This window comes from Schistocerca cancellata, chromosome 4 (genome assembly GCF_023864275.1).
Source record: "Schistocerca cancellata isolate TAMUIC-IGC-003103 chromosome 4, iqSchCanc2.1, whole genome shotgun sequence".
Lineage (NCBI taxonomy): Eukaryota > Metazoa > Arthropoda > Insecta > Orthoptera > Acrididae > Schistocerca > Schistocerca cancellata.
In genome coordinates this window covers 880,826,318-880,852,856 of record NC_064629.1, presented here as the reverse complement: position 1 = coordinate 880,852,856, position 26,539 = coordinate 880,826,318, and the positions used below count along the sequence as shown (strand labels likewise).

Here is a 26,539-nt window from a genome sequence, read left to right as displayed (position 1 = left end):
AAGTGCTTTTGTAAGCCAATCATAGCTCATGTCACGTGATCTCATCAGCCGATGGTAGCAGATATTCACTGCATTCACCAAAAACTGGATTTCGTAAACCGGTCTCCCAATACCGCTTCTGGGTGGTCATGTAAACACTTCAAAATCAATTCCAGAAATCTGCTTATAGCCAGTTTTACAATTCCACAATTGTTTTCACTCCCATGTAAACGCAGCCAGTATTGAAACATACTTGGGCTGTCAGGTTTAGTCTTGTTTTTAAAAATTTTGGCTAATATTGATGGAGTGGCTTTTTGTACAGTGAAGGATAAGCAGAAATATTAGACTGAAGCTGTTTATACCTCATATAATTTAAGAGAAATAGCGATTGTGCTGACTGAATCAAACTACATCTGCTGTTTTCCAAGTGCCATAGTTAACCGGGCTAGCAAATCCGCTCTGGACCTTAACATATAAACACAACAGTGAAAAATGGTTTCCAAAATTTTGTTTTCGTCTTTCATACGATGTGTCGCATGTAGACAGTGATTCAGAGCATAGAACACATGCTGTAGCCAACCTATAGCAGCATCACTGTTAAGTAGCGCGAACACACAAATAGGAAAAGTCAATGGTGTAAGTTTATCTACATAGTGTAGCTACAAGAAAAGCTGAACTTTCACATATAATAAGTGCTTTTTTTGTGTGTCTTACACTTCGATATATCACACAAATGTTCTAGTAAAATTTTAAGTAATGACGTAAATGTTTGGTCTTCTGGGCTCAAAATTCTTCTAAGTGGCTGGCCCTCAAAGTGTTAAGCTTTAAATGAGAATCAAACACACTGTGATTTAAGAAAATCAAAGCATGTTTGCACAAGTAACATAACTCATATTGTGTAAAATGAAATGTACTTCGAAAGTAAAGCTTTTCAAACCACCAATCGCAATATTTTCCCACGACCTATTAAAATTCATTTCAGCAGTTGTCACAGAGTGGCGGAAAACAGCATTACTGTGCCTGTGCAGCTACGATGAGATAGGTAGTCCATATCTTCATACGTATATAGCATTAAGAGACCTTACATTAAGTCATAAACAAAACAGAACATCAGAGGATACTCCAAGAGCATCGGAATTTCGTAAACCACAATAAAATGCATAATTCAAGTTAAAGAGTACATTTGTATGTCCAGATTCACAAAGACATAGGCCCCAAGCTGATATTAAACTTTTCAGTGTGGTTTTCAGGATGCAAATTTTCTTGGGGTACCAATACTACATTATCTCATGTTTAGTTCTTTATTATGGCATAATGTCATACATCCCAAAGGATAACAACGTGCACTTGAAATTCTGCAGACATTTGGCATTAGCCAACAGTGCTTCAAATAAATTGACTACCTCTGTGGAAAAGATTAATTAAAGCCAAAGATTAATCGGCAAAAAATAACTTCAGTGTTGTGCAAGGCAATTAATGGCAGACTGCCAAAAACCTGGAAATAAAATAAAATCAGAAAACTGAAACTAATACCATATTTTAGCCTTCCATAATTACATGAATGTATTTTAATTTACTTTATAGCTCCCGGCCACAGAAATCTGTTTTGTTTTCATTTGACTTAAGAGCTGTAAATCACGAGGAAACAGCAAAATCACGAAACTTAAGCTCGGTTCACATGGAGACTACCCCTCATCCCACTACAACTTGGACTGCTCTGTGCATGTGTGAATCTGGCAGTTTGGGCACATTAGAAAAATGTTTCTGGGTAGAATCTGGCTGGTTGTAGCTACTGCTGATACAGCTCATGTCTAGTTACCTTTGATACAGCTAGTAGCCACACCTCAAGTAACCAGAAGCGGGAGAAGGAATTGCTCATACGCGACTCAACTGCGTATGTGCATAACCCCACTGGCAACTACTCAAATGAACCTAATGAAACCGTTGTGACAATGCCCATCGGAAGCAGTTTTTTGTTATGAAGTAATGCATAGTCTTCGCCCTAAAGCCTTCGACACATGTTGCTGTTTGCAGACGCTTGTGTGTGCACTGTGTTTTGTTGCTGTAAATGGCACATTTCCTTTGTAACTTAGGTTTTATTTTATTTTTTTCCTCATTTATGTTTTATTGCTGCAGCATTATATTTCAGTAGTGGGCTAAAGTAAAATTCTTTGTTGGAGTATCAGATCTTACCAGTCAAAACTAAAAAAATTTAACTGAAAACAACAAAAAGTTCCTGGAATTCTAAAAAAATTCCCGTTTTTTTCCTGGATTTTCCAGTTGTCCCGGAGCGTATATACCCTGATTAACCAATAACACATGCATTACAAAGTTTTTTTCATGAAGATAAAGAACTCATCTAGAGAATAAAATGGATTTTCTATCAAAATCCTTTCAAATTTACCAACAGCAAGGACTGAGATTTTTAGGTAGGGCATTGCTTAGCTTCAGGCAATCACAAAGTGCAATTTTTATCCCAAACAATGCTGCTCTCTGGCTATTTACATGACATTTTAATTTTTGTCTAGTATTATACTGGTGTAGGTCACAGTCTGAGTTTGGACTAATTGTTTTCACAAGCACTATTACATTTAATAAGTATATACAATTACATGTGCACAAAAATTTTGGAAACAAGTTTCAACATGATTCTTTGGGTTTGGCACAGCATATACTTCTGACAGCTTTCTTCTGTAGTGTTAGGCATGTTCACACTGCTATTTTTGTTTATGCCTGATTTTATGCAAAACTCCTCTTAGCATTTGAGCACCTGTTGTCAGTTTTAGGATAAATATTTTTAATGCAGCTACCTTTCTGTATGTCCACTGATGGGAATAAGGTTTGTACTTCAAGAAAAATGTTTAAAAATATGTTCTGCAACAAACAATTGCAAAAAAACTTCATAGTTAAAAGTAATGTTTTCAGTGCTGCTCTCTGCCAAGAACATGACAAACATATTTGTTGTGTTGTTTGAATTTTTTTAAAAACTATATACACAAAAGACTGAGACCACAATCCCCCCCCCCCCCGATTCTCTCAAAATACTTGGGGACTGGTGAGAAGTATGTTTCATTTCCAGTCACCATAATAACTAGATGAAACCCTAAGGAAGGATATGGGTCAGTTGTTCCAGTCCAGGATGATCTTGGATGATGAGATGGGTGCTCCTTTGTCACTGGTTCTTGGGGTTGTCAGAGGATTACGGGGGTGTGAGGATATGGTGTGAGAAAACTGTCTGCAGACTAAGTCTGTAGGACATTGTCTGTCTGTGAAGGCCTTAGTAGGGCCTTTAAGCATACTGGGCAAGATTTCTCACACTGCAATGGTCACACCCCACACACCCCTAATCATCTAACCACCTGAAGTGCCAGATAGAAAGTAGAACCAGCCTCAACACCCAATATCAATATGGGAACCAGTGAAACATATCCTTCACCAGGGCTACAACTATATCATTCTTCCCAGAATGGAGGACCATCTTACCCACTTCCAGAGTGGTCTTCTGTCACACACCAAGTTTCTTAGTCAATCCTTAAGCCACACCTACTTCCAACCCCTTGCCAAATGGGTCATATACCTCTGGAATAGCTGGTGCAAGGGCTGCCCGATACACCCCTGCTGAACACACTACAATCCAGTCCTGTCACAGACTTATTCTATCCTATGCTATCAGAGACAAGGCCATCTAGGAAGTGTCATACACTACTGGGTCAAAATTCTTATGTAATGAAAAATTGACAAGCTGATGCCATGATACGACAACTCACCGGTATAAAACGATTCTGGAAGTATTGCGTTGTCAGCAGATAAGTAATAACTGCAAAATGAGTCAGTCAGTAGGGCTCAATGACTTTGGAAGTGGACTAATCACTGGATGTCACCTGTGTAACAAATCCATCAGTGACATTTCACTACTCCTAAAGCTGCTCAAGTGATGTGGTTATGAACTGGCAAGGTGAAGGAATAACCACAACTAAACCAAGACCATGCACATCTCATGTCCTGATAGACAGGGACCACTGTGAATTGTGAAAGGTGTTTGTAAGTAACTGCATGAAATTAGTTCCAAAGTGTTACCACCAGTCCAGCAAGCACAATGACTGTACAAGGTCTGTTCAAAAAATTCTAAAACATTAGTAATTTTGCATCAATGGTGCATTGGAGTCAAATGCAGTTGGCATCCCTGCACAACCCTGTGTTTAATGTGTAACAGCTGGAAATTTCATTGTTGTATGTCTGTTATTGTTCTGTGATGTGTTGAATGGAATGTTGCGTTGCACAGTTTGCAAATTTTGACACAGCAAAGGTAGAAGAGCAACGCATCTGCTTGCAATTTTGCGTGAAACAGAGACACACCAAATGATGCAGGAAGCCTATGGTGACGAGGGCTTAAGCCATACTCTGTGTTACGAATTGCTCACATGGTTAAAAATGGCCGGACGGAAGTTAAAAAACATGGCCCTTGTTCAGGACGCCCTCCAATATCTACAGACGACACTTGCATAAGGAACGTCAACAAAATTGTGTATGCCAATTGATGACTGACCACCTAATAGATTGCAGAAGAATGTAAGATTTCAGCATCCTGATGCAGCATTTGGAATGGATTGTGTTGCCACTACGTTCGTCCCACGGCTCATGAGTCAAGATCAGAAACACATTCACCTTGCAATCTGAAGAGCTTTTGGATCATGCACATGAGAATGAGATGTTCCTTAATAGAAACATAACTGGTGATGAAACGTGGGTCTATGGTTATGATGTTGAAATCGAGGTTCAATCTTCACAGTGGGTCAGGAAAGGTTCTCAGAGACCAAAAAATGCTTGTCAGGTCAGGCCAAATGTCAAAGCCATGCTGATAGTTTTCTTTGACTTTGAAGGATTAGTTCATCATGAATTCATGCCACAGGGACAAACTGTTACTCAATGATACTATCAGGATGTGTTGCAATGCCTGCAAGAAAATTTGACAAGGAAACAGCTTGAAATGTGGTGAGACAATTCATGGCTCTTGCATCATGATAACGCACCTGCTCACTCATCCCTGTTGGTACGTGACTATTGCACAAAAAACAAAATCACTCTGCTGCCTCATCCCCATACTCTCCAGACCTGCCGCCTGCAGACTTATTTCCAAAGTTGAAAACCCCACTGAAAGGACAAAGATTTGCAACTATAGATGAGACAAAAGGTAATTCGTAAACGGCACTTTGCATGACCCAGCAAGAGGTGTACCAAGACTGCTTTCGGAAGCGTAAAAGACATTAGGTGGCTGTGTATCATTTATGGAGGAGAGTATTTCAATGGAGACCGTGCACAATAAGTACAAAGTATGCATAGAAAAATTTTGTGGACAAAGTTCTGAAATTTTTTGAACATACCTCAAATACATATGTAATTAAAATGAATTGGGAACAATGGTCAAGCAGTTCCTCATAAGCCACTCATTTCTGTAGTGTAGGCTCTTCCAGCTCTCATGCCCACTGGAGGGCAGACAGGCGGAGGTGGGCAGGAGTGGGCGAACAGCAGACACACTGGCTGTCAAGCTGCCAGACCGTAGCCTGCATAATGTTACTGCACTGGCAGAATGTGTGCGGACAGGGATGGTCATGTGCCACATGCATGCCCACAATGAAGGCAACTAGACCACCTGGTAGGTACCCTACACAAACTGCACCTGCCCACACACAAGCTGAAGGGTGCCTGGGAGTGCCAGCACACTATTTGGTGGCATTTGAACAGCCTTCTGTAGTCAATCCTAAGCAATGCTTGAGGTGGATGACTTGAAATGAGTGATTTGGAGTGACGAATCACACTATATCCTGTGACAACCTGACGGAAGCAGTTGGGTTTGACGAATACCTGAAGAACATTACCTGCCACCGTATATAATGCCAGCAGTGAAGTAGATAGGAAGTGGTGTTATGGTGTGAGGGTGCTTTTCACAATTATGGTGTTGTACACTTATTGCAACTTACAAAAATGCTACATGTGATAGTATATGAAAACATTTTACTGCATTCTGTACTGAGTACAGTAGACAAACAGTTCAGAGACTATGACTGATTGGATCATCATGACTATACAGCAGCACCTGAGAGGCAATTGCTTTTGAACAATAACATTTCTCAAATGGACTGGGCTGCCTAGAGTCCTTAACTGAATCCAATGGAACACATTTGGAATTAAAACATCAACTTTGGTCCAGACCCCAGTGCCCACCATCAGCAGAGTTCAAGCTGTCAAAGACAAAGGTTGAAAACATCCCATATTGAAGTTCACTAATATGGTGTCTTGATACTTTTGATCGAATAATATATACAGCTGTGTTGCTATTTCTGCACAGCATTTTATGTGGGCATGATCGCAAACCAGCTGACCACTCTAATGAATAGCAACTGCCAAACTGTGACCAAAGACAGAGTATACTACCCAGTGGCACAACACATTTCTGAGCACAACACGTTCAATTTCAATGACTGCTTCACAGGCTGTCCCAGCTAGATCCTTCCAGGCAACACCAGCTTTTCTAAACTATATAGATGTAGTCATCCTTGCAATACATGCTTCATTCTTATAATCCTATTGACCTCAATATCTGCCCCACATCCACATCCACCGTGCTCCAAGATCCGAGCTTCACTCATCCTGCACCTACATCCCTCTTCCCCAGTCAATCGGTCACTGCACATCAGTGTGTGTTGCACAAAATCACCTGGTACAGTGCCCCCACAGAATTCCTATCTGGTATTTTCATGCTGCCCCCCCCCCCCCCCCCACTCCATTCCACTCCCCTCCCCACCAACTTTATCCCCATATCCATTTATCCATTCCACATGACAACTTTGCACCCCAGTCAAGCAAGCTAAGGAGCCGAGTTGCTCTAAACAAAAAAATTTGGTCTTGTTTCTGTGCCTTTCGTCAACTTGCTCAACTTTAAATGCAAACACTTTAGGTTAGGCTTTATGATGACTTATGAGTATCAATTAAAAGACTATGTCTTCATCTCCACATTAACATGAGAGTCAGTATGTACTATCACATCTACAACACATTTAATTATTTAGGTTACGTAAGATCTTCTGAATATATACTTACCTCAAAGATGTTGAAATCGACAGCCTGATTATGAGTTTTAGCAGAAATAACTCTTGTCTTCACTGGGTCCCAAACAACAATGTCAGCATCAGAACCAACAGCAATACATCCCTATATTAAATGTTAAATGAAGAATTAAAAACGAAGTATTTTCTGTTTGGAACTTTTGTTCAATGCGCAAAATTATGAGAGAGATTTAAAGTTACAAATTTTTACAATTCAGTACCCATTCTACGATACATGTTATGTAGCAGACCAAAAATCTCACCTTCCTAGGATAAATATTAAATATTTTTGCTGCATTTGTGCTGGTGACAGCAACAAAACGTTTTACATCCATGACTCCAGAGTGGACACCCTTTTCCCACACTACTGACATCCTGTCTTCAACACCATTTACACCATTTGGAATTTTAGTGAAGTCATCTTTACCCATAGCTTTTTGGTCCAGACTAAATGTACAGTTATCACTGCCAACAAGCTGAAGTCCATCTCTAAAATAGCAAAATTTATTAGTAAGTTTGTTCAGCTCATAAAATATGGGAATCTTTGACATGAACAACACAGGGAGAGAAAACAAAAAACAACACACACATTTTCTAAAAATCTTTAGAGAACAGAGAACACAATCACTATAAATATATCTATTTACACACACACACACACACACACACACACACACACACACACACACACAGAGAGAGAGAGAGAGAGAGAGAGAGAGAGAGAGAGAGAGAGAGAGAAGTGAAGGACAGGTAAAGCATGTCCACATGCACAAGATATTTACACAATGTCAAAAATATAGTAGTATTAAAGCTTTCTACATTAGCATTTTCTTCTTCTTTCATTTGCCCGCATATCATTAACATTATACTCTACATATTTACACATCAAACTATGCTCATATTATGAATTTGATTTGTAATGACCATCTGAAATGTTCACAATTTATGCAAAAAACAACGCAAAAACACCAGGTTTTGAGTTGTGCTGGATTAGTAATCATTAATATAAGAAAGAAACAGCCTTTGTGCATTGCATCCACAAACCTCAGACGAAAATTTCCAATTTTCTATACTGTGAGGTGTCTTTGCCTTCAAGCTAGAAGATGCCTTAGCAGGCATAATAAAAGTGTTCTTTTAAATATTGAGCTTTAGTCAGTGAGAACAGAATATTGAGCATATAGAAAACTGAAATATTTATTAAGTTGAACTATTCAGTTTAATCACTGAAGTCTTAGAATCACCAAACTCTTTAAAAATACAGTTGAATACATGCATGCCCACCCGCATGAGGCTGAGTAATCAGTTGTTTTAGAGTCTGGGCTAGAAACCATCTTACTATCACCATCACAGCTATCTATCCGAGGGTAGTTACTCCGCATTACCAGTGGTTCCATATGGAACAGCAAGACAATTTAACTTTCCTAATCTGTACTGACCTTTGTCTAGTACTGCTTTTTGATCAGTAATGAATGTGACACCCAGAGCTGTTTGATTTAAAGATCATTGTCAGCTATTACAACCCAGCTTACTCCTTTTGGCTGAAGGCGTGTTACAAGAAATAGCAGTATGGAAACACTTAAACACAGTGGTTCTGGCTGTTATGTTTCACAGCCAGAGCAGAGTACTGATGCAAGTTTTGTTATATGGGACACCAGAACAGTTAGCAAGTCAGCAGAAATACTGCCAAGTAAAAGAGACAGGAAGAGCACTGAATCATTAAGCACTTGTTTTAAATTTTTTCTCCCAATGAATTGTTATTTGAGTGACTGACAAGCATTTAAGAGCATCATTCACATTTCATCACTTGTAACGGTAATACTGAACATAGCCAAACCACCAGCGTAACCTTTGGAATACTGGGGCATTCAGGACAGAGTTCTCTTGTATGTTTGCTTTACTCCAACACAATATGTTCGGGAAGAAGTATGTAGCAACCACTGGTGACTTTGAAAAGACAGGACTATTAACATTACCAGCACTTAATAAAATTCAATAACTAAGACTTGATAAAATAAGAATTGGACAGACAGTGATATCCTAGTGGTATCTGTCCTGGACATAGGTGGGTCAGGTCACACTGTAGACTGTCTGACAGTTGCAGAGGATTCCATAAGGGCCACCATAAAAAGCAATGAAACTTTTTCAAATGCCGGAAGCATAGAAAAGATGAAGAGACTGGCTAACTGAAATCGCAGGTTAATAGAAATTAGAAGGAACTTGGGATTATGTAAAAGACCTAACATATTTTGAAAGACATGACACACGGAATCAATAAAACTCATTATAGAGGTCAATATATGCTTTTCTCTTGTTTTAGATACTATCTCTAGGCTCATAAATACTAGTAGTACCTAGGAAAGCAAGCAAATTATATATAATTGGGCAACAGGTCTTCTAAGGAACAACACATATCCTAGCACAGAGAAAATATTTTCAACAATATCAAAAATTACAATTTGAAATGCATTGGGGAGCCAGGATAAGAATGGGGCAATGAGGAATTAACTTGGCACTGAGGTCAATGAAATGGTTAACTATTTTAATAATGAATGCACACTCAATCTACTCACTGCTAAATTTGAACTCTTCTTCTCATTTAAATTATGTTCTGTCAAAGTTTCAACAATATCACATATTATTAACCGACATATCTATGTACATTTTAACAGTAATAATAAAAAGTCAATTTTAATCTAATGGTGTCATAGAAGCAGGCTGCTGAATGCAACAACATTTGCAACACTAACTTATTTCACTTTTGGGGGTAGGGGGGGGGGGGGTTACAGAAGAGTAAGATTTTGTAACAAGTGATGTGAGCAATACTGACTCACCATCAATTAACTTAATGTACTTAAATTGTGTGTGCAACAATTTTTCATCTTGAGCATCTTCTAAGGAAAACTAAAGTCCCTTCCTCTATTTGATCCAAGTGAAAAATTTCAGTACTTCATTTTATATATAAAATGTGATAACATTACTCTGCGCCTTTCTGCTATATGGCATACGCAAATGAAAAGAAAATAAGTAGTACTTCAAAACTATAGCTGTGAATGTAATGCCCATTTATTAGAAGTGCTCTTGTACTGGACTACAAACAAGGCAAGAAAAAGAACAAATCTATTTAAATCAGGGCAGTGGCTAGGGTAAGGACTGGGGGACTAGGTTAATGAAAAACAGAACTTACTGGGCTAACATGGTGATCAGGTACTCAGGTGTAGTAGGGTCTGGGCGAAGCGGAGGACTGGTAACATATGCTGCAGCATGCAGCCAGCTTTTGTCCAGCTGCCGGGTGCCATCTGTACCCACAGAAGAGGCAAGTGTCTCGCCAAAAACGACTACCCCTTGTTTGCGGACAGAGCTTACGATGGCAGCTGAAGACTTGCTTGTCACACGCACGATGTACAGGGGGCAGTTCACCTGTGTCACAACATAAATTCATTTGTCTGCACACCTATACACATAAGACGTCTAACTGAAAGCCCCAATTCAGTGCAACTGAACTGCATTCCATTTCATGAATGAAAAATGCTAATGTATTCAAAGAAATACATATTGGCATACAGCTTGCCTGTTGCTGTTGAATTAGTACTTTATTATTGGTCTGTAGCACTACATATTAATCTTTCTCCTAGAAATGCAGAAAAACAGAAGTTATAACATCAAAAATCTCTTACTCTGAAACAAGAAAGTAAGTCTTTCACAAGAAACCTCCTTTCAATGAATCAACAAAATACAGAATAATCAAATGTAAATAAGAAATGAGGGACCAACAGCACTGATGAAACGAAGATATGATATGCAACTGTGACACTGTCAGCATTTTATGGTGCAAATACTACAAAAAAACACTATTTGCAATTAACAGAAGAGACATCCTAGCTCAACGAAACATGAAAGAGAAGCACTGGGACACTACTGCAAGACTACAAGCATACCCTACTATTAAGCTACTGTCCAGAAATACTCCTCAAAAGGAAAAACCCTAGTGTGATGCAACAAAAATTAAAAGTGCAGCAGATAGTTGATGGGTTTATGCCACAATAAAAATCTTTACTAACTACTTCTATTATGCAAGACTACTTCGTTTTTGAGAAATATACTATTTAATACCTACCCCATGTTTCATTTTAATCAAAATTCCATTTCAGACACAAATTTCACTAATTTTATGCTAACTATATTTATGCATTATGTATTTTGCATTTTAAAATTGAATAAAAACAAAAAACAAAAGCAAGAAAGTAATAAAAGATAGAATGGTTTAAACAATGAGAACAAACAAAATACAGATATTCTGTCACAACAGCTTAACATAATCCCTGATTATCTTATGCTTTTAGAACTCCAGATCTTTTTTCTGGGGAAGCAGGCAAATTATTCACAACCCAACTCTAGGGACATATCCATCAGGCAGGGTGGAAGGTGGTAAAGTGACAACACCAACATGACTTGACAGTTGCAGTGAAATGGCACTGCCATAGCCAGAAGGTGTACATGATCAAAGGCAGAGGCACATGTGAAAACACCCACGTGGTTTACCAACTGACCTGCCTACACTGTTAAGCTTTCTATGTGGGAATGACCAACAACAAACTGTCCATTTGCATGAACGGACACAGGCAGACAGTGTTTGCTGGTAATGAGGATCACCCTGTGGCTAAACATGCCTTGGTGCACGGCCAGCACATCTTGGCACAGTGTTACACCGTCTAGGTTATCTAGATACTTCCCACTAACACCAACCTATCGGAACTCCAGAGATGGGAACTTGCCCTTCAATATATCCTCTCTTCCCACTACCCACCAGGCATCAACCTCCGCTAATTTCAAGTTGCGCCACTCATACCTTACCTGTCATTCAACAACGTCTTTGCCTCTGTACTTCCGCCTCGACTGACATCTCTGCCCAAACTCTTTGCCTTTACACATGTCTTCTTGTGTCTGTATATGTGCGGATGGATATGTGTGCGCTCGCGCGAGCGAATGTATACCTGTCCCTTTTTCCCCCTAAGGTAAGTCTTTCTGCTCCCGGGATTGGAATGACTCCTTACCCTCTCCCTTAACACCCACATCCTTTCGTCTTTCCATCTCCTTCCCTCTTTTCTGATGAAGCAACCGTGGGTTGTGAAAGCTTGAATTTTGTGTGTGTGTGTGTGTGTGTGTGTGTGTGTGTGTGTGTGTGTGTATCAACATACCAATGCTTTCGTTTGGTAAGTTACATCACCTTTGTATGGGTCAAGGTTGTTTGGTTTGTTTAAAAGAGGGGTAAAGGGACCAAACTACAAGGTCATCGGTCCCTTGTTCCTAATAAAACAGTGCCACAAGTGTGAGAATAAAACAGATGAGACATATAACACAAAACTGAAAGGAAGGAAAGACCACAAGACACGAGTCTAGGTATCTTGCAACTTTGAGCCAACTGTCAAATTCAAGTACCAAATGTAACCTAGGATGTCACAGTCCCAATTGTAAATGAGAAATTGTATGGCCTGTTACTTTCTGCATATATATAAATTGTTTATAGCTGCTTGTTACTTTCAGAATGCATATAAAATGTTTTATTGCTGCATTAACCAGACCAACAAGTATGTTAAATAATTTAAGTTTTATCATTTCAAGTTGTTCACACACCCTTAACATGATGGAATATTCTAGCAGATTAATGCTCTATGCATGGAAAAGGTTGTAGATTGGATGAGCATCTGGAGAAATTTTAACAATGGCCACTGCCCCTACCTAATAGCAAATACACACAAACATTTGTGAAAACTGCAAGTCAGGTAATAACCATGTAATTGAAATTAGTTCTGTAACACAGATTAGGTACATGACAATTCACAATTTTTAAGATTATAGTATTGTATACAAAATCTGGCAGATATGGTGTGAAGCTCCTGCATGCTGCATCAGTCTTTAAATGTTTCGGTGTGTAATAAAAGGTGACCTGGGTACTTTCTTGGTAAACAACCCACCATGCAGTTTAGTCTAAAGTCCATAAAGCATGAGCAATGGTTGCTGAAGAACCGCTGATCGGTCATATCCCAAATACATTCTGCAATCCACCTTACAATGTGTAGCAACATAAAATCACGGAAGCAACAATATCTGCCATTCTTCGAAGAAGCTCACACATTGATGGACATAATCCTACTAAAATATGGTATGTGGAGTTGCCTGAAGGCTCTAAGGTGACCCAGTGTAGTGGTTGCTGGTCTGTTTGTCCTCAACATAAAGGAGGCATGACTGCACATTGTATCCAATATCACTCTAAATGATCACACTTGGCATAAGCTTTTTCTACCCTGCAACATAACAGGCATCCAGACTTTAGTTACCACAGCAGCACTTGACACCTGTTTGTGCCATCACTTTATAGGACAGTTATAATTAAACGTTCATTATCTGAGAAGGTCCCCACGAAAAATGAGTGATCGCAGGGCAATGAAACTTTGTAGAAACATTTGTAAGGACATCTGCAAGAGGAATAATGATTTAAACCATTGAAAGAAACAGTTAAATTTCCACGAGTAGGTAACATTTGTTGATTGGGTATCACGTTTACATTCCAGGTTACAAACATTGCTCGATGTGATGACAATCTGCATCCACAATGGCCTGGAACCACACTAGAGATACCATTTCAAAACTGCTTGCAACACTTTTTCAATGCAGGACTGAAATGTTCAGCTGTCTTGACAACAGTTGTACAAGTGAAGTCCTGACCCATGTTGACCATCTGCAAACGTAATTCACACCGATTGCCATACCAGTACCAGTCCCTAACAACAAGTCATGACACTAGCAATGAAAATCCTGCAGTGCACAGTCTGAACATAATTCCTATTACATTGTGTACCAATACAGTAAACTGTTTCCTATCTATACTTGCTCACTTGCTCAAGTAGCAAAAGTTTAACTATGACTGCCCTGCAGAATAGGTTGAACCAAGTCTCTTTCTAACACTACATGACCATGGTAATATGAAATGTTTGCCATTTCTGGACTATTGGAATTTGATGCAATGGCATGCAAGACACCAGTCTGGCCTATAGCACACAAGTGTCTGCATCAGTCGCATCAGCAAAACCTCAGAGTTCATGTCTGTACTCGTTTCCGTGGCCCAGTATCAAATCAACATTGAGGACATAGCTGTATTATGTGTCACTACCACGTGGAAAATGTGGCATGTATCCCATGATGTCATCAGATTGCATGGTCCAATGTATGTCACTGTGGACAAAACTCTTCTCCCCACTTACATCACTCAATTAGTAATCTGAATGTACAGACTATCTGGAAACTATTTCTATCACCTGTAGCTATTTCCCCATAAGTTCACAGTAGTGATTCGTTAACAAGTAAACCTATACAAGGCATACACTTTGATTTTGATCGGCTTTGAGTATGTTGCAGTGTAGAGGAAAATAAGAAAGAGCCTTTTTCCTACATGCCCTTACGGCAGTTAAGGGGATGAAACACCCCCTTGAAAAAGACTGAGTTTAATATTTCTGAATAAATACCTATGAAATGGTAACAGATATAAAAAACGTCAATGAAATGGTAATAAATATTAAAAAAACTTCAAATAAAAGTTCTATGGTTGTTAAAAGTATGTTATAAAGGTAAACTGAGATTTGCTAAAAAAGTCTCCCTCCTCACTCACATAAACCTATGGTATACCTGAACTGAAGTTTTTTTTCTTTATTACACTGCTCACAATTATAGTCTTATCACGTTTCTCAACATAAATCTTTTTAATTTGTTCTGTCCAAAACATGCCTCTATGTCGCTGCTATTTTAGCAGCAGGCAAAGCAAGCATTATTTCATCAGGTATTCTTTCACGCAACTTTACAGATCCACAGCTAAACAATGACTGTCGATAACATTAAATACTCAATTATCACTTTAATTTTTGTGATAAATGATCATAATCAGTCGCTGTTGTAACACTTACTGAATCTCAGGTGTACAGCACACATTTTCTCCATAGAAAACTGAAAATTGACACTAACAAGAAAGTCTAACTCTTAGTGCATTCAAATGCTTGCTGGGTGCATCACTGCTGCTACATTGTGATGAAGCTGTGTAGAGTATGTTTCCCTAGCAGTGTGGCCGCAGCCACACGGTTGGTTGCCCCACATTCAGCGAGAGAGTGCCACATGATACCAAGTGAGGGAACTCCCAGCTGTGTGCTTCTGCATGTGTGTGCATAGCTAGTATGTGTGCATAGCTGGTGACAAGGATTTGACATATGGATACAGTGTTCTACGACGGAAGCTGTACCACAAGAACGAGAAAGATGCAATACGGAAAGGCGTTATTTAGAATAATACAGGGATTAGTGACAAGAGCAACAGGGATTTAGCTAAAAGAGATATTTACAAATTGCTCAGTTTTTGGAGTGATGTTACAAATGGGAGGAAAGTGAAACAAGTTGGAAATAGTATAAGGAAAAACTGTTAGTAAAAGAAATATCATCGAAACAACAGAAGAAGGGAGAATAAGTGGAGATAGTGTGTCATTTCTATACCACACTAATTCTAGTTTTCAAAAACTGACAAGGCAGTTCTGCTTTGTCTACAGTGTGTGCATCACATCATCAATACTCACCTCCTAAGAAAGTAGATTTAGCAGATGGTGCTAAACAATTTCACACCACGTTATATACATTTTCAGCCTTAGAAAATTGTTCATAGTACATCTACAAAAATCATTGTACCACTTTGGTTTAAGTCTACTGAATGCAACTACTCTTAAATATGCATACAAACAGGACCATCACCAACAGTGAACCTTTTACAAGATAAAGCCCTGCATCCTTCACTATACTTACTCGGCCAGAAGATGAAGGAGATGGTTCTTGGTGTCAGCGTCAGGAGAAAGGGGAGGACTAACAACATGTGCAGCAGCGTGATACCAGCACGTGTGGCGGTACTGCTTGCCATCAGACGCAAGGGCAGCCACCAGTGTCTCCCCAAATACTGGGCTCTGCCCAGGAGCAGAAGAGACATTGCGTGCCTGCACCAGCACGTCTGCTGCTGGCTTACTCATTACGTGCACTACGTACAGGGGACAATTCACCTACAAAGGAATGCGTGACGCATGCATAACATAAAAATTAAATTTGACCATATGACAGTATGAGGAGTCAGAATGTTACTACTGAAAGTTTATAATAAACCACCATGCCTCCTAGGCTAATGTGCTTTTTAAGCAACCACATACTACTGTGAAACCAAGGAAAATCCTAGTGTACATCTTGTCTCAGAGTATAATCAAAGACAGGAAGGGGAGGGGAAAAAAATAATTTATTGGTAAAAGAAAATTTGGCAAAAAGGACAATGTCAAAGCACGAGTATTGAGTATTGGCAACTGATTCAGATAATCTCAGTCTGCACAGAAGTGAGTGTGGTTTGAGTAGATGGGAAAATGCATTAAAATGAACACATGAGAGTTGAAGAAGGAAAATCGGAAAAGTCACAGCCCAGAATGTGGCAGTATGAGCCTGCCTGTTTAAATGTGGTTCAACAAGAAACAGTTAAGATGATTCAAATTTCTAATTTTAAGTTGAGAGCATCAAATATGATGTATGTCTAGTCATTCCAAGTAATACACGAAATGCTGAATAATTTCTTTAAATAGATCTTTACCATACATGCACAGATTAAAGGCTGAAATTTCTATGCAAAATGATAGATTTGTGATACCAGAACAAAACTGATTTTAAAGCAATTTAACTACACATAAATAAATAAATAAATAAATCCACAACAGAGTGGAAAGAGATGCCAATTCCTGATTTGAAACATGTTAAACAAGTACTAATTACAGAGGCGTAAGAATGAGATAAAAAATTTGAGAATTATTTTCTATTTTAAGTAGAAACTAATGTAATAAGCAGCCCATTGTCATATTCTTCCCTATTTGTGAGTAAGTGACTTTGGTCGTATTATTGTTGCAGCACATGCACAACAGTATTTGTCCTTTACACTGATACACATGCAGTGGCCCCAACAGGACTGTTAGAAATTGTGTTCCTATTATACCAAGAAGTAACTGGACAGAAATAGTATTCAGTGAAGAGAAGTACAGCACTTACAAACCAAGCATTTAGAGCTGAGATACATATTCTTATGAATAAATACATAAATTTAGAAATACAGAAATCTTCCTCAAAATCATTCAGTTAACGACTACAGCCATCTGGCTGTAAGACGGTAGGGTCAATCAGCTGCTGGAATTACAACACAGAGATAACTTTAGACGATGACTAGGAGGAACCTGATCACATTCTTTCTGTCAGTATTAGCTTAGTGTCAATATTAATTAGGAAAGATAAGCTCGACTGTACTGAAGTATTTTAATCAGCCCAAAAATTGCTGCTGTTCTCTTCTAGCAACACATGAATTCGGTGGAAACAGATCTCCCAGATCAAAAGTTAATAAATTTAAAACTGATTAATTAATGCTACTGCTTTGATGCTACTTCACGTTCTATACGTTCTGAGATAATACCAACACAACAGTCTATATTTTCCTATCCTGTGCATGTTGGGGAGTAGTTTCTGACTCCTCACAGTCAGTCATTTATTCATCGTATCTACTAATAAGCAATAACAATAAAGAGAAATGATATACATCAACATATAAAAGCTATATTACGGGGACCAGTTCTGTGTATGTAGACAATTATTTGTAATTTATCGGCTCATTGTGTACTTCAAAGTAACATAAAAGACTTTTTCACATTAGAGCAATTTGTTTACTCATAAATAATTAAATCTTTTTTCCCTTTTTTTCAATTTCTGGTGAAATATGACAAGAGGTACATGTCCAGTATCATATACTTTTTGAATTTCACAAGGGTAGTAACACAACAGTTGCTTTCAAAAACATTTGTGATATTTATTCAAGTAAGTTAGATTTTCGTAAATGCCAAAGTTGGCTTTCTAAGTTCAAAGTGGGTAATTTTCACGTTTTTGACTCATGTCAATCAGAAAGACCAACAAATTTAGCCAACTACATTTTAAGGGTGAAGTGGAAGTGAATCTGTGCCACACAATTTAACTGTCAAACACACTTAACCGACCTTGGATGACCATCCAAGAACATTTGCAGAAGATTAGTAAAGACAAAATATGCTAACCGATCCAATACATGCCATTTATTGCTTCAGCAGCAGAAAACAGAAGCATTTTTTGATCAAGTGATCACTGGAGATGAAAGCTGAACCATTTAAGATAATCCAGAACACAAAAGGCACTGGTTCTCTCCAAATAAATCACCAATGAAGTACAGCTATGCCAAGTTTGCACTCCAAAGAGGCAGTTTTGTGCGTTTTGTGGAATACTCATGGGTCATTAATGTTGAAGTGCTGATACCTGCAGAAACTGTGAACGCACACCTTTACTGTGAACAACTGGATTGAGTAAATCAATCTTTAATTGGAAAGTGCCCAGTAATTGCCAAATGGAAAGGCATTATTCTGCAAAATGATAATGCAAGACTGCACTGTGCACGATGAAACCCAGAAAAAATTAATGAATAGGAATAGGAGGTATTGCCTCACCCACTAAACTCACCCAATACTGGGTCACAGGATTTCCATTCATTCCAGTTGTTAGAATATTTAAAAAAAAAAAAAATTTGAAATGTGGGTGATGCCCAAAACGTTTCCAGATATTTTGCTCAAACACCAAGTTATTTTTATTGGTCCAGCAACGAAAACTTGCATACTAGCTGGCAAAAGGTGGGTGATGAGAAAGAGTACATAACTGATTAAAAACAAAAACATGTTAAAAATTTACTTGTTTGAATTTAATGTAAAGAAACAACATTACTTGCTGGTCCCCATAATATGTTATTCTGCATGCATTTAAATACGAAAAATACACTCAAATGATTCTACAGGTACTTATGTAATTTTTAAATAACAAAACAACCAACTATTAACAATAAAGCAGTGCACATATATTGCGAGCAGTAAGCACTTGGTTGGAGATAAAAACCAACTTATGATGATTTACTATAAAGCTCAATCTGGCATCTACCTTCCCAACAACTAGTATTGTATCCTTGTTCCACCTTAAATTGCTTTGGATGCATACACCATGACATTTTACAGATATGAATATTTCCAGTTATTAATTGTCACTGACACTAAATTTATTAGACATCATACACTCATACATAAATATATAAACACACAAACTGTGTGCAAACATGTTTTGTCAAAATGACACAATCAAGATCATTACAATACATTGCACACATAACCAATCAACTAAAAAACAGTGTTAATAGTATCATTTTATAAAATTTACCTATCAATATATTAATATGCTCAGCTGCTTAATGTGAAACACCTAACTGAGAAACATGTGTCACAGCAATCAATCAGTAATGGAGGATACACAGGGTGTGGAATCTTGTGATTACAGGAGGTCCATATCAAACCCTGATTTGATCTGACCAATGTAACAAACAAATCACAGTTAGGCACTAGCAATAAATTGTTCCATTCATTCCATTTATGCCTCCTTTCAAAGGTAAAAGGCACATCATAAATTTTACTGAAAAATACACAGGACAAGAATTGCATTTTCGTACATTTAGCATGTACCTACAAAAGAAAGAATAAAAAGTCTTACTGTACATACAAAATACATTTGTGTGTTCAAAGCCAGACCAACTGTTTTTCTTTGCACTACAGGCAATAAACAAGTCAGTTATACTGCACATACACTGCTGTAGAGAAAGTTCTTTAACAGCTACTCAATGTAATGATTTTAATTTATGGTACATACAATTCATCATTGTGTATGCTACCTCAAGTATTCCGTGAAAGGTAACTTGGAAGATCAACTGAATGGTACAGTGTTTATTGATAAGATCACATTCTGCATTCATGCCAGTGATTGTTTCACATGTTGCACTGAACATAAGACAAGACATTACTGGAGTTTATCAAGCAGTGACATTTAAGACCAACCCCAGGTTTCATCATGTGGAGGGCCAGGGCCTGTACTGTCTGGTGTTTGTTGTGAGAGCAGTGGACAGTGTAGTTAAAATTCACCCCCATTCTGTTTTTCCTACACCAAGACATGTTCTTCCAGGAGGACAATGTCCATGTACCCAATTCTTGGGTTACCAACACATTCCCCAACATATTCCTCAACTTCTCTGGTCAGCATGATCACCAGACTTGACTCCCATTAAGCCTGAGTGGGATACCATGGAGTTTGCTGCATAATTCTGGAGCATATTCTAAGTTAATGTACAATAAATTTGCGTGAAGCAAAAAAAGCTTCTGTCCACAAATCAGAAATATATAGAAAGCATCACTGATCTGAAGCTTACTTTGTCCTTTTCTTACACAATATCCTGTGAATCATCGATGAAGAGCAACAGGCAGATTCCATATTCAAAGAAAGCATTTGATACAGTGCCCCACTGCAGATTGTTAATGAAGGTCTGAGCATAAAGAACACATTCCCTGACATATGAGTGGCTTAAAGACTTAATTACTAGGACACAGTACACTCTCCTGGATGACAAGTGTTCATCAGAGACAAGGGTATCATGAGGAGTTACCCAGGGCAATGTTTTAGGACCACTCTTGTTCTCTCCATAATCAATTATAAGACACATATCTTGAGCTACAATCTGCAACTTCTGACAATGCTGTAGTGAACAGGAAAGTATTCTCATAGCGTGACTAGGAGGATACGGAATGACTTAATGGAATACTCATTTGGTGTGCTGCTAGACAAAGTTATGACGATTAAATATCTAGGTGCAAGCATAACATTAAAAAGCGATATGAAATGGAACAAGCATGTAAGGCAATGGCAGTTTATAGGGAGAATTTTAGGGAACTGTAGCTTGTCTATTAAAAAGACTGCATACAGAACACTAGTGTGACCCACTCTTGAGCACTGTTTTAGTGTTTGGGACCCCACCAAATAAAGTTAAATGTAAACATCACAGCAATTCAGAGGCGTGCTGCTATATTTGTTACCAATATATTTGATCAACATGAGACTATTATGGAGATGCTTTGTAGACTCAAACTGGAATCCCTGGAGAGGAAAAAATAACATTCTTTTTGAAAATACTATTGAGAAAAGTTAGAGAATCGGCATTTGTGGGTAACTGCACAATGATTCTAACACTGCCAAAATGTAGGGGGTGGACAAAAGTAGGGAAACACCAAAAACACAACACATAATCATGCCTAATATGGTGAAGGAAAACCAGTAATATTCACAACAGTTTCCAGTGATCTCAGAATGGATAAATACAGGTCCTGCACGATTTTAGAGGGAATCTCATGATATTCTTCCCAGCAGTGTGAACGTGGGCCCTGTTGTCTTTGAACACAGTATCACCATTGGTGAATGAACATTGTAGCATGGGCTGGACCTGATTAGCCAACATGGTCACATAATCCTTGGCAGTAGTGTGACCCTGCAACGTAACCATGGAGCATGGGGCCTGGGACTATGGACTACCACACTATGGCTGCCCAAATCATTACTGACCCCCCCCCCCCTTTTGGATGTAAACTTGGCAAGATGTTGGAAAATGGAACAAGACTCGTCTGACCAAATGGCTTTCTTCCATTCCTCCACAGTCCAAGTTTTATGACTCTGCCACCAAGTTTCCCTGTTATGAACATTTGCATCATTGATGAGCATTTAGAATTCCAGCTCACCCTGCAATTTCTTGCTTATGAAGCTTGCTTCAAGTTTTGGTGCTGACAGGGTTTGCAAGTGCGACATTCAGTTCTGCAGTGACTTTTACAGCTGTTGTCCTACTGTTTGTCATTACGATCCTCTTCACTGACCGTCCATAATGACCACTCTATACACTCTTTTGTCCATGTTATGACTTAGTGGATGATCCAGAATGAGATTTTTCACTCTGCAGCGGAGTGTGCGCTGATATGAAACTTTCTGCAGATTAAATCTCCCAGAAAGTTCCATATCAGTGCACACTCCGCTGCAGAGTGAAAATCTCATTCTGGAAACATCCCCAGGCTGTGGCTAAGCCATGTCTCCACAATATCCTTTCTTTCAGGAGTGCTAGGTCTGCAAGGCACGCAGGAGAGCTTCTGTAATGTTTGAACAGTAGGAGACGAGGTACTGGCAGAAGTGAATCTGTGAGGACGGGGCGTGAGTCGCGCTTGGGTAGCTCAGTTGGTAGAGCACTTGCTCGCGAACGGCAAAGGTCCCCGAGTTCGAATCTCGGTCCAGCACACAGTTTTAATCTGCCAGAAAGTTAGTAGATGATGTTTTCCCACTTTCCCTGCATGTGGTATAAATCTTCGCTACTGTGACTTTTGGAACACCAAGTACTTTGCCTACCTTGGTTATGAAATGAAGCACCCACCATGCAAGTACCAAGAATTTGCACATATTAGAGTTCACTTATAGCTCCAACCACAATGCACTCAACTTCATAAGAACACTATTCTGACCACAACTGACAATTGTAGCGTATTGAGGGCATTGTACAGGTGCCATTCATGGTCAAATACAACAGCACAACCAGCAGGCTTGGTCAGCATCTGCAATTGTGTTCAAGCATGTATTTCTCGCAGTGAGTCCATATTTTTGTCCCACTCCTGTATGTATCACCTAAGGACCACAAAGACAAATTGGATAAATTAGAGTTAATACGAAGGCATATAGAGAGATTTTTTTTTTCCTCGCTCCACTTGTGAATGGAACAGGAAACGGACTAGTAGTGTTACAAGGTACACTCTGCCAATGAATCATATGGTGGGTTGGGAAATATGTATGTAGATGCAGATGGCATCTGATGCAGTCTGCATTACTGGCAACAAAACAAACAAACAAAAGGAATAAGTGAAACTAGAGTCTAACATTATTGTCCATGATTAAACTCAAAAATTCTATGTTCATGTCTCTTATGCATGACTGCATAACTGCATAGTAACTAGAGGATGGTATACTAAAAAACTACAGTTGTCCAACACTATATCTCCACAGATGTACAACCTTGTGATTATGATGATACAACAATCAACCTGTACTATATATGAATACAATGTTATGTGGGTACCATTGTTTCAATGAGTCAATTTTTCATATTCCACTAGCATACTTTTCTTGAGAAGGAACAGATATTTCCTGTGACAAAACACAGATACTACTAACATGCACATACTTTTTTATTAAGTAAAACATGACAGTGTCATCTACCAAAGCAACACATTCCAAATTTTAGAAAGAAAATATGTGGCTGATTACATGAACTCTTAACTCTAGAACGCCGTAAATGTGTTTATACTCTTACCTCTATTGTATTACCTGAAATGATATACAAAGTTATTTGCAATACAGGGTAACAATACATTGAAAAACACTTGCTAGGCATGAACAAGATGAAAATAAAAACAAAAACTAACAGTGAACAATAATTCTACAATAGGCGGAGGGGATTGTCAAAATGTGTACACATGTTTAGAGCTACACGTCATCAGTGTTTCCCAGCCAATAATGTTGGCTTTCACAAAGTGCAACCACCACATCTTCGAGTAGGTCCTAAATTGGCCTCATTATACTGAATGCACTCTCTTCCAGTTCTAACACCATGCAGCAATACTTGACAGTACCAAGAATCAAATCTGGGTTCTCCGAGAGACAGTCAAACACACTGACCATTCAGTTACTGAGGCGACTGCAAATTATCTTTTATTTAAAATATCAGCCTTCCACTTTAAATCCCAGAGACAAAAAAATAGAAACAGGATGCAGTCACAGCATTGTACTACAGCATCCTTAGAGAATTAAGTTTTATAGCATAATATTTTCATGTTGGCTAAATTATTTCATAATTTATCTTTACACAAGTCACCTGTGTAATGGAATATTCTGATTTTATCACAGCTGTTTTCTTCTAAGTGAGTGGACACACTTTGGGTCCACTCACAGATGTCGCATTTTGTTTCTGCATTCCTAAAATCTTCGTGATTGACCATTTACTTCTACAGTTTTACATTACAATGAACTTTGCAGAGAGAAAAGATATTTGCATAAACTGCAGCAGTTCTGTTCTTGTCTCTACCATCTGCTACATCTACACTCTGCAAACCACAATGACGTGCGTGGCAGAGGGGAGGGTACGTCCAATTGTACCGGTTATTAGGGTTTCTTCCTATTCCATTCATGTGTGGAGCATGCGAAGAATGATTGTTTGAATGCCTTTGTGTGTACAGTAATTATTCTAATCTTATCCTCACAATCCCTATGTGAGCAATACTTAGGGAGTTTTAGTATATTCCTAGCCACATCATTTACAGCCAGTTCTTTAAACTTTGTTGACAGAGTTTCTGGGATAGTTTACATCTGTCTTCAATAGTCTGCCAGTTCAGCTACTTCAGTATCTCTGTGACACTCCTACAGATTAAACAAACCTGTGACCATTCATGCCGTTGTCCTCTGTATGTGTTCAATATCCACTGTTAGTCCTATCTGCTGCAGGTCTCACACACTTGGGCAATATTCTAGAACTGGTTGCACAAGTGATTTGTAAGCAATCGCTTTTGTAGGCTGATTGCACTCCCCTAGTATTCTACCAATAAACTGTAGTCTACCCCCTGCTTTACCCACAACTGAACCTATGTTATCACTCCATTTCGTATCTCTACAATGTGTTACACCAGGTATTTGTACGAGTTGGCCGATTCCAACGGTGACTCATTGATATTATAGTCCTACTAGAATACTTTTTTTTTCATTTTGTAAAGTGCAAATTTTACATTTCTGAACATTTAGAGCAAGTTGCCAGTTTCTGCACCACATTGAAATCTTATCAAGATCTGGCTGAATATTTATGCAGCTTCTCTCAGACAGTACTTCATCATAGATGACTGCATCATCTGCAAAAATCCTGATTTTATCTCCAGTCAAGAATAAGATTGTCTTCTCAATATACTAAAGAGATCTTCAACAAAATGTTCATTATGTATACAGTAAAATCACAGAAAAGCAGGCAATATCAAACACATGCTCTTATGAGATAGTTTTGATTGTATTTACACAAAATTATTTGTTTCACTTTACTAAATTCAAACTCAATAACAGATAGTAAACACAACATTGTGCTGCTATTTGAAATATTGTCTTGGTCTGAAATTGTGACCATGTATTATTTACATATATGACCTAAAATACTATAAAAATACCTGGTTAGCAATGACGCATGCTCTGCCAACAGCTTCTGCTTCGACTGGTTCTGGCCTTGACAGCTGGTGCCCCTCAGGACCAGTAATGCCAGCGGCTAACAATTGTTGTGCTTTCTGTAATAATTGTGGTTTCCTGTTACTCAAGCCTCAGCTCTCCATGTATCATAACCCAAAAATACAACTAACAGACACCTGCAGTCATTCGTAATACTCAAAATTATTCACAAATTTACATTTAGCACATGTCATGTTGGAATTAATTTTTTTTCACATAATATACTTGTGAAAAAAAACTACTGAGGACTGGGTAAAAAATCTGGTGTAAAATGCTTTATAAGGTCCTCACACAGTCAATATTTATTGCACAATAATGAGTACCATTTAATAATACTTACCATCTGGGAATGGTATTGACAGTTTGTGCTATATACTGAAGGGTACTGAAGAGCTTTAAAGATATTGACACTTGCTCAACACATTGTGCAATATATTGTACAGTGTACAGGTGATATTGTGTAATACACAGAAGTTCTTGCCAATACTTCGTGATTTGGGGACATGCAAACAACAGATACAGTGACACCATACAAATACGAACACATCAGGAAAGACAGATGAAAGGAATTATCTGTGGAAGTGCATTCAGGAGGGTAGTTTGACTACAAATTTAATACTTATTCAATAATTAGCTGTAGAATCATTAGATAAAAGTGTATGGAAAGAATACTGCGACCGTGTCTGTTTTAGAAGCTTGAATTATTTATTGCAAAAATACGTAACAGCACTACCTACCGATACTCTACAATAATGTATCTTATTCTTTTCAGGTTTGCAGATCGCTTCCAGCATTGTGGAAAGTGAAATCCAATGAGTATATGAACAGTATCTTTTCTATCTACAAAGCTGTAAAAGTTCACCCCTTCAATGAAAGATACATCAGTCGTAATTAAAAAATTCTGATAGTCATTTAGCTATGCTCCAAGTTCTCTTAGCATGTTATTATGGTCACTTATAAGATGCCTTCCAAGCCACTTTTTTCACCCCTTGCCGCTTCCTCTCACTTTCCTTTTTGCAGAATACAGCACATCACTACGGACGAAGAGTTCTAACTAACACATCCTGGACATATATATTGTGCAATAAAATTGTGCCGTTCTTCACCTCACACTTTCATGCAATATTTTGACACAGTATTATTGTACAATAAATACTGACTGTGAGAGGGCCACTTTAGATGGACGCT

The 26,539-nt window shown here is 38.4% G+C and overlaps 1 protein-coding gene across 3 annotated transcripts in view; it reads right to left on the bottom strand.

Annotated features, from left to right (window-relative positions):
• LOC126185037 (dihydropyrimidinase-like) overlaps positions 1-26,539 on the bottom strand; it is a 220,529-nt gene that overhangs the window by 12,597 nt on the left and 181,393 nt on the right. For 2 of the 3 annotated variants that reach the window (XM_049927782.1, XM_049927784.1), the window contains exons 7-10: positions 25,297-25,410; positions 15,917-16,164; positions 7,346-7,571; positions 7,078-7,188 (exon numbers count right to left, since the gene is read on the bottom strand). In XM_049927782.1, the coding sequence (XP_049783739.1) occupies positions 7,078-7,188; positions 7,346-7,571; positions 15,917-16,164; positions 25,297-25,410 (699 nt within the window). Of the gene's footprint in view, positions 1-7,077; positions 7,189-7,345; positions 7,572-10,266; positions 10,500-15,916; positions 16,165-25,296; positions 25,411-26,539 lie in introns of all 3 variants that reach the window. The other variant, XM_049927783.1, reaches the window with a different exon arrangement.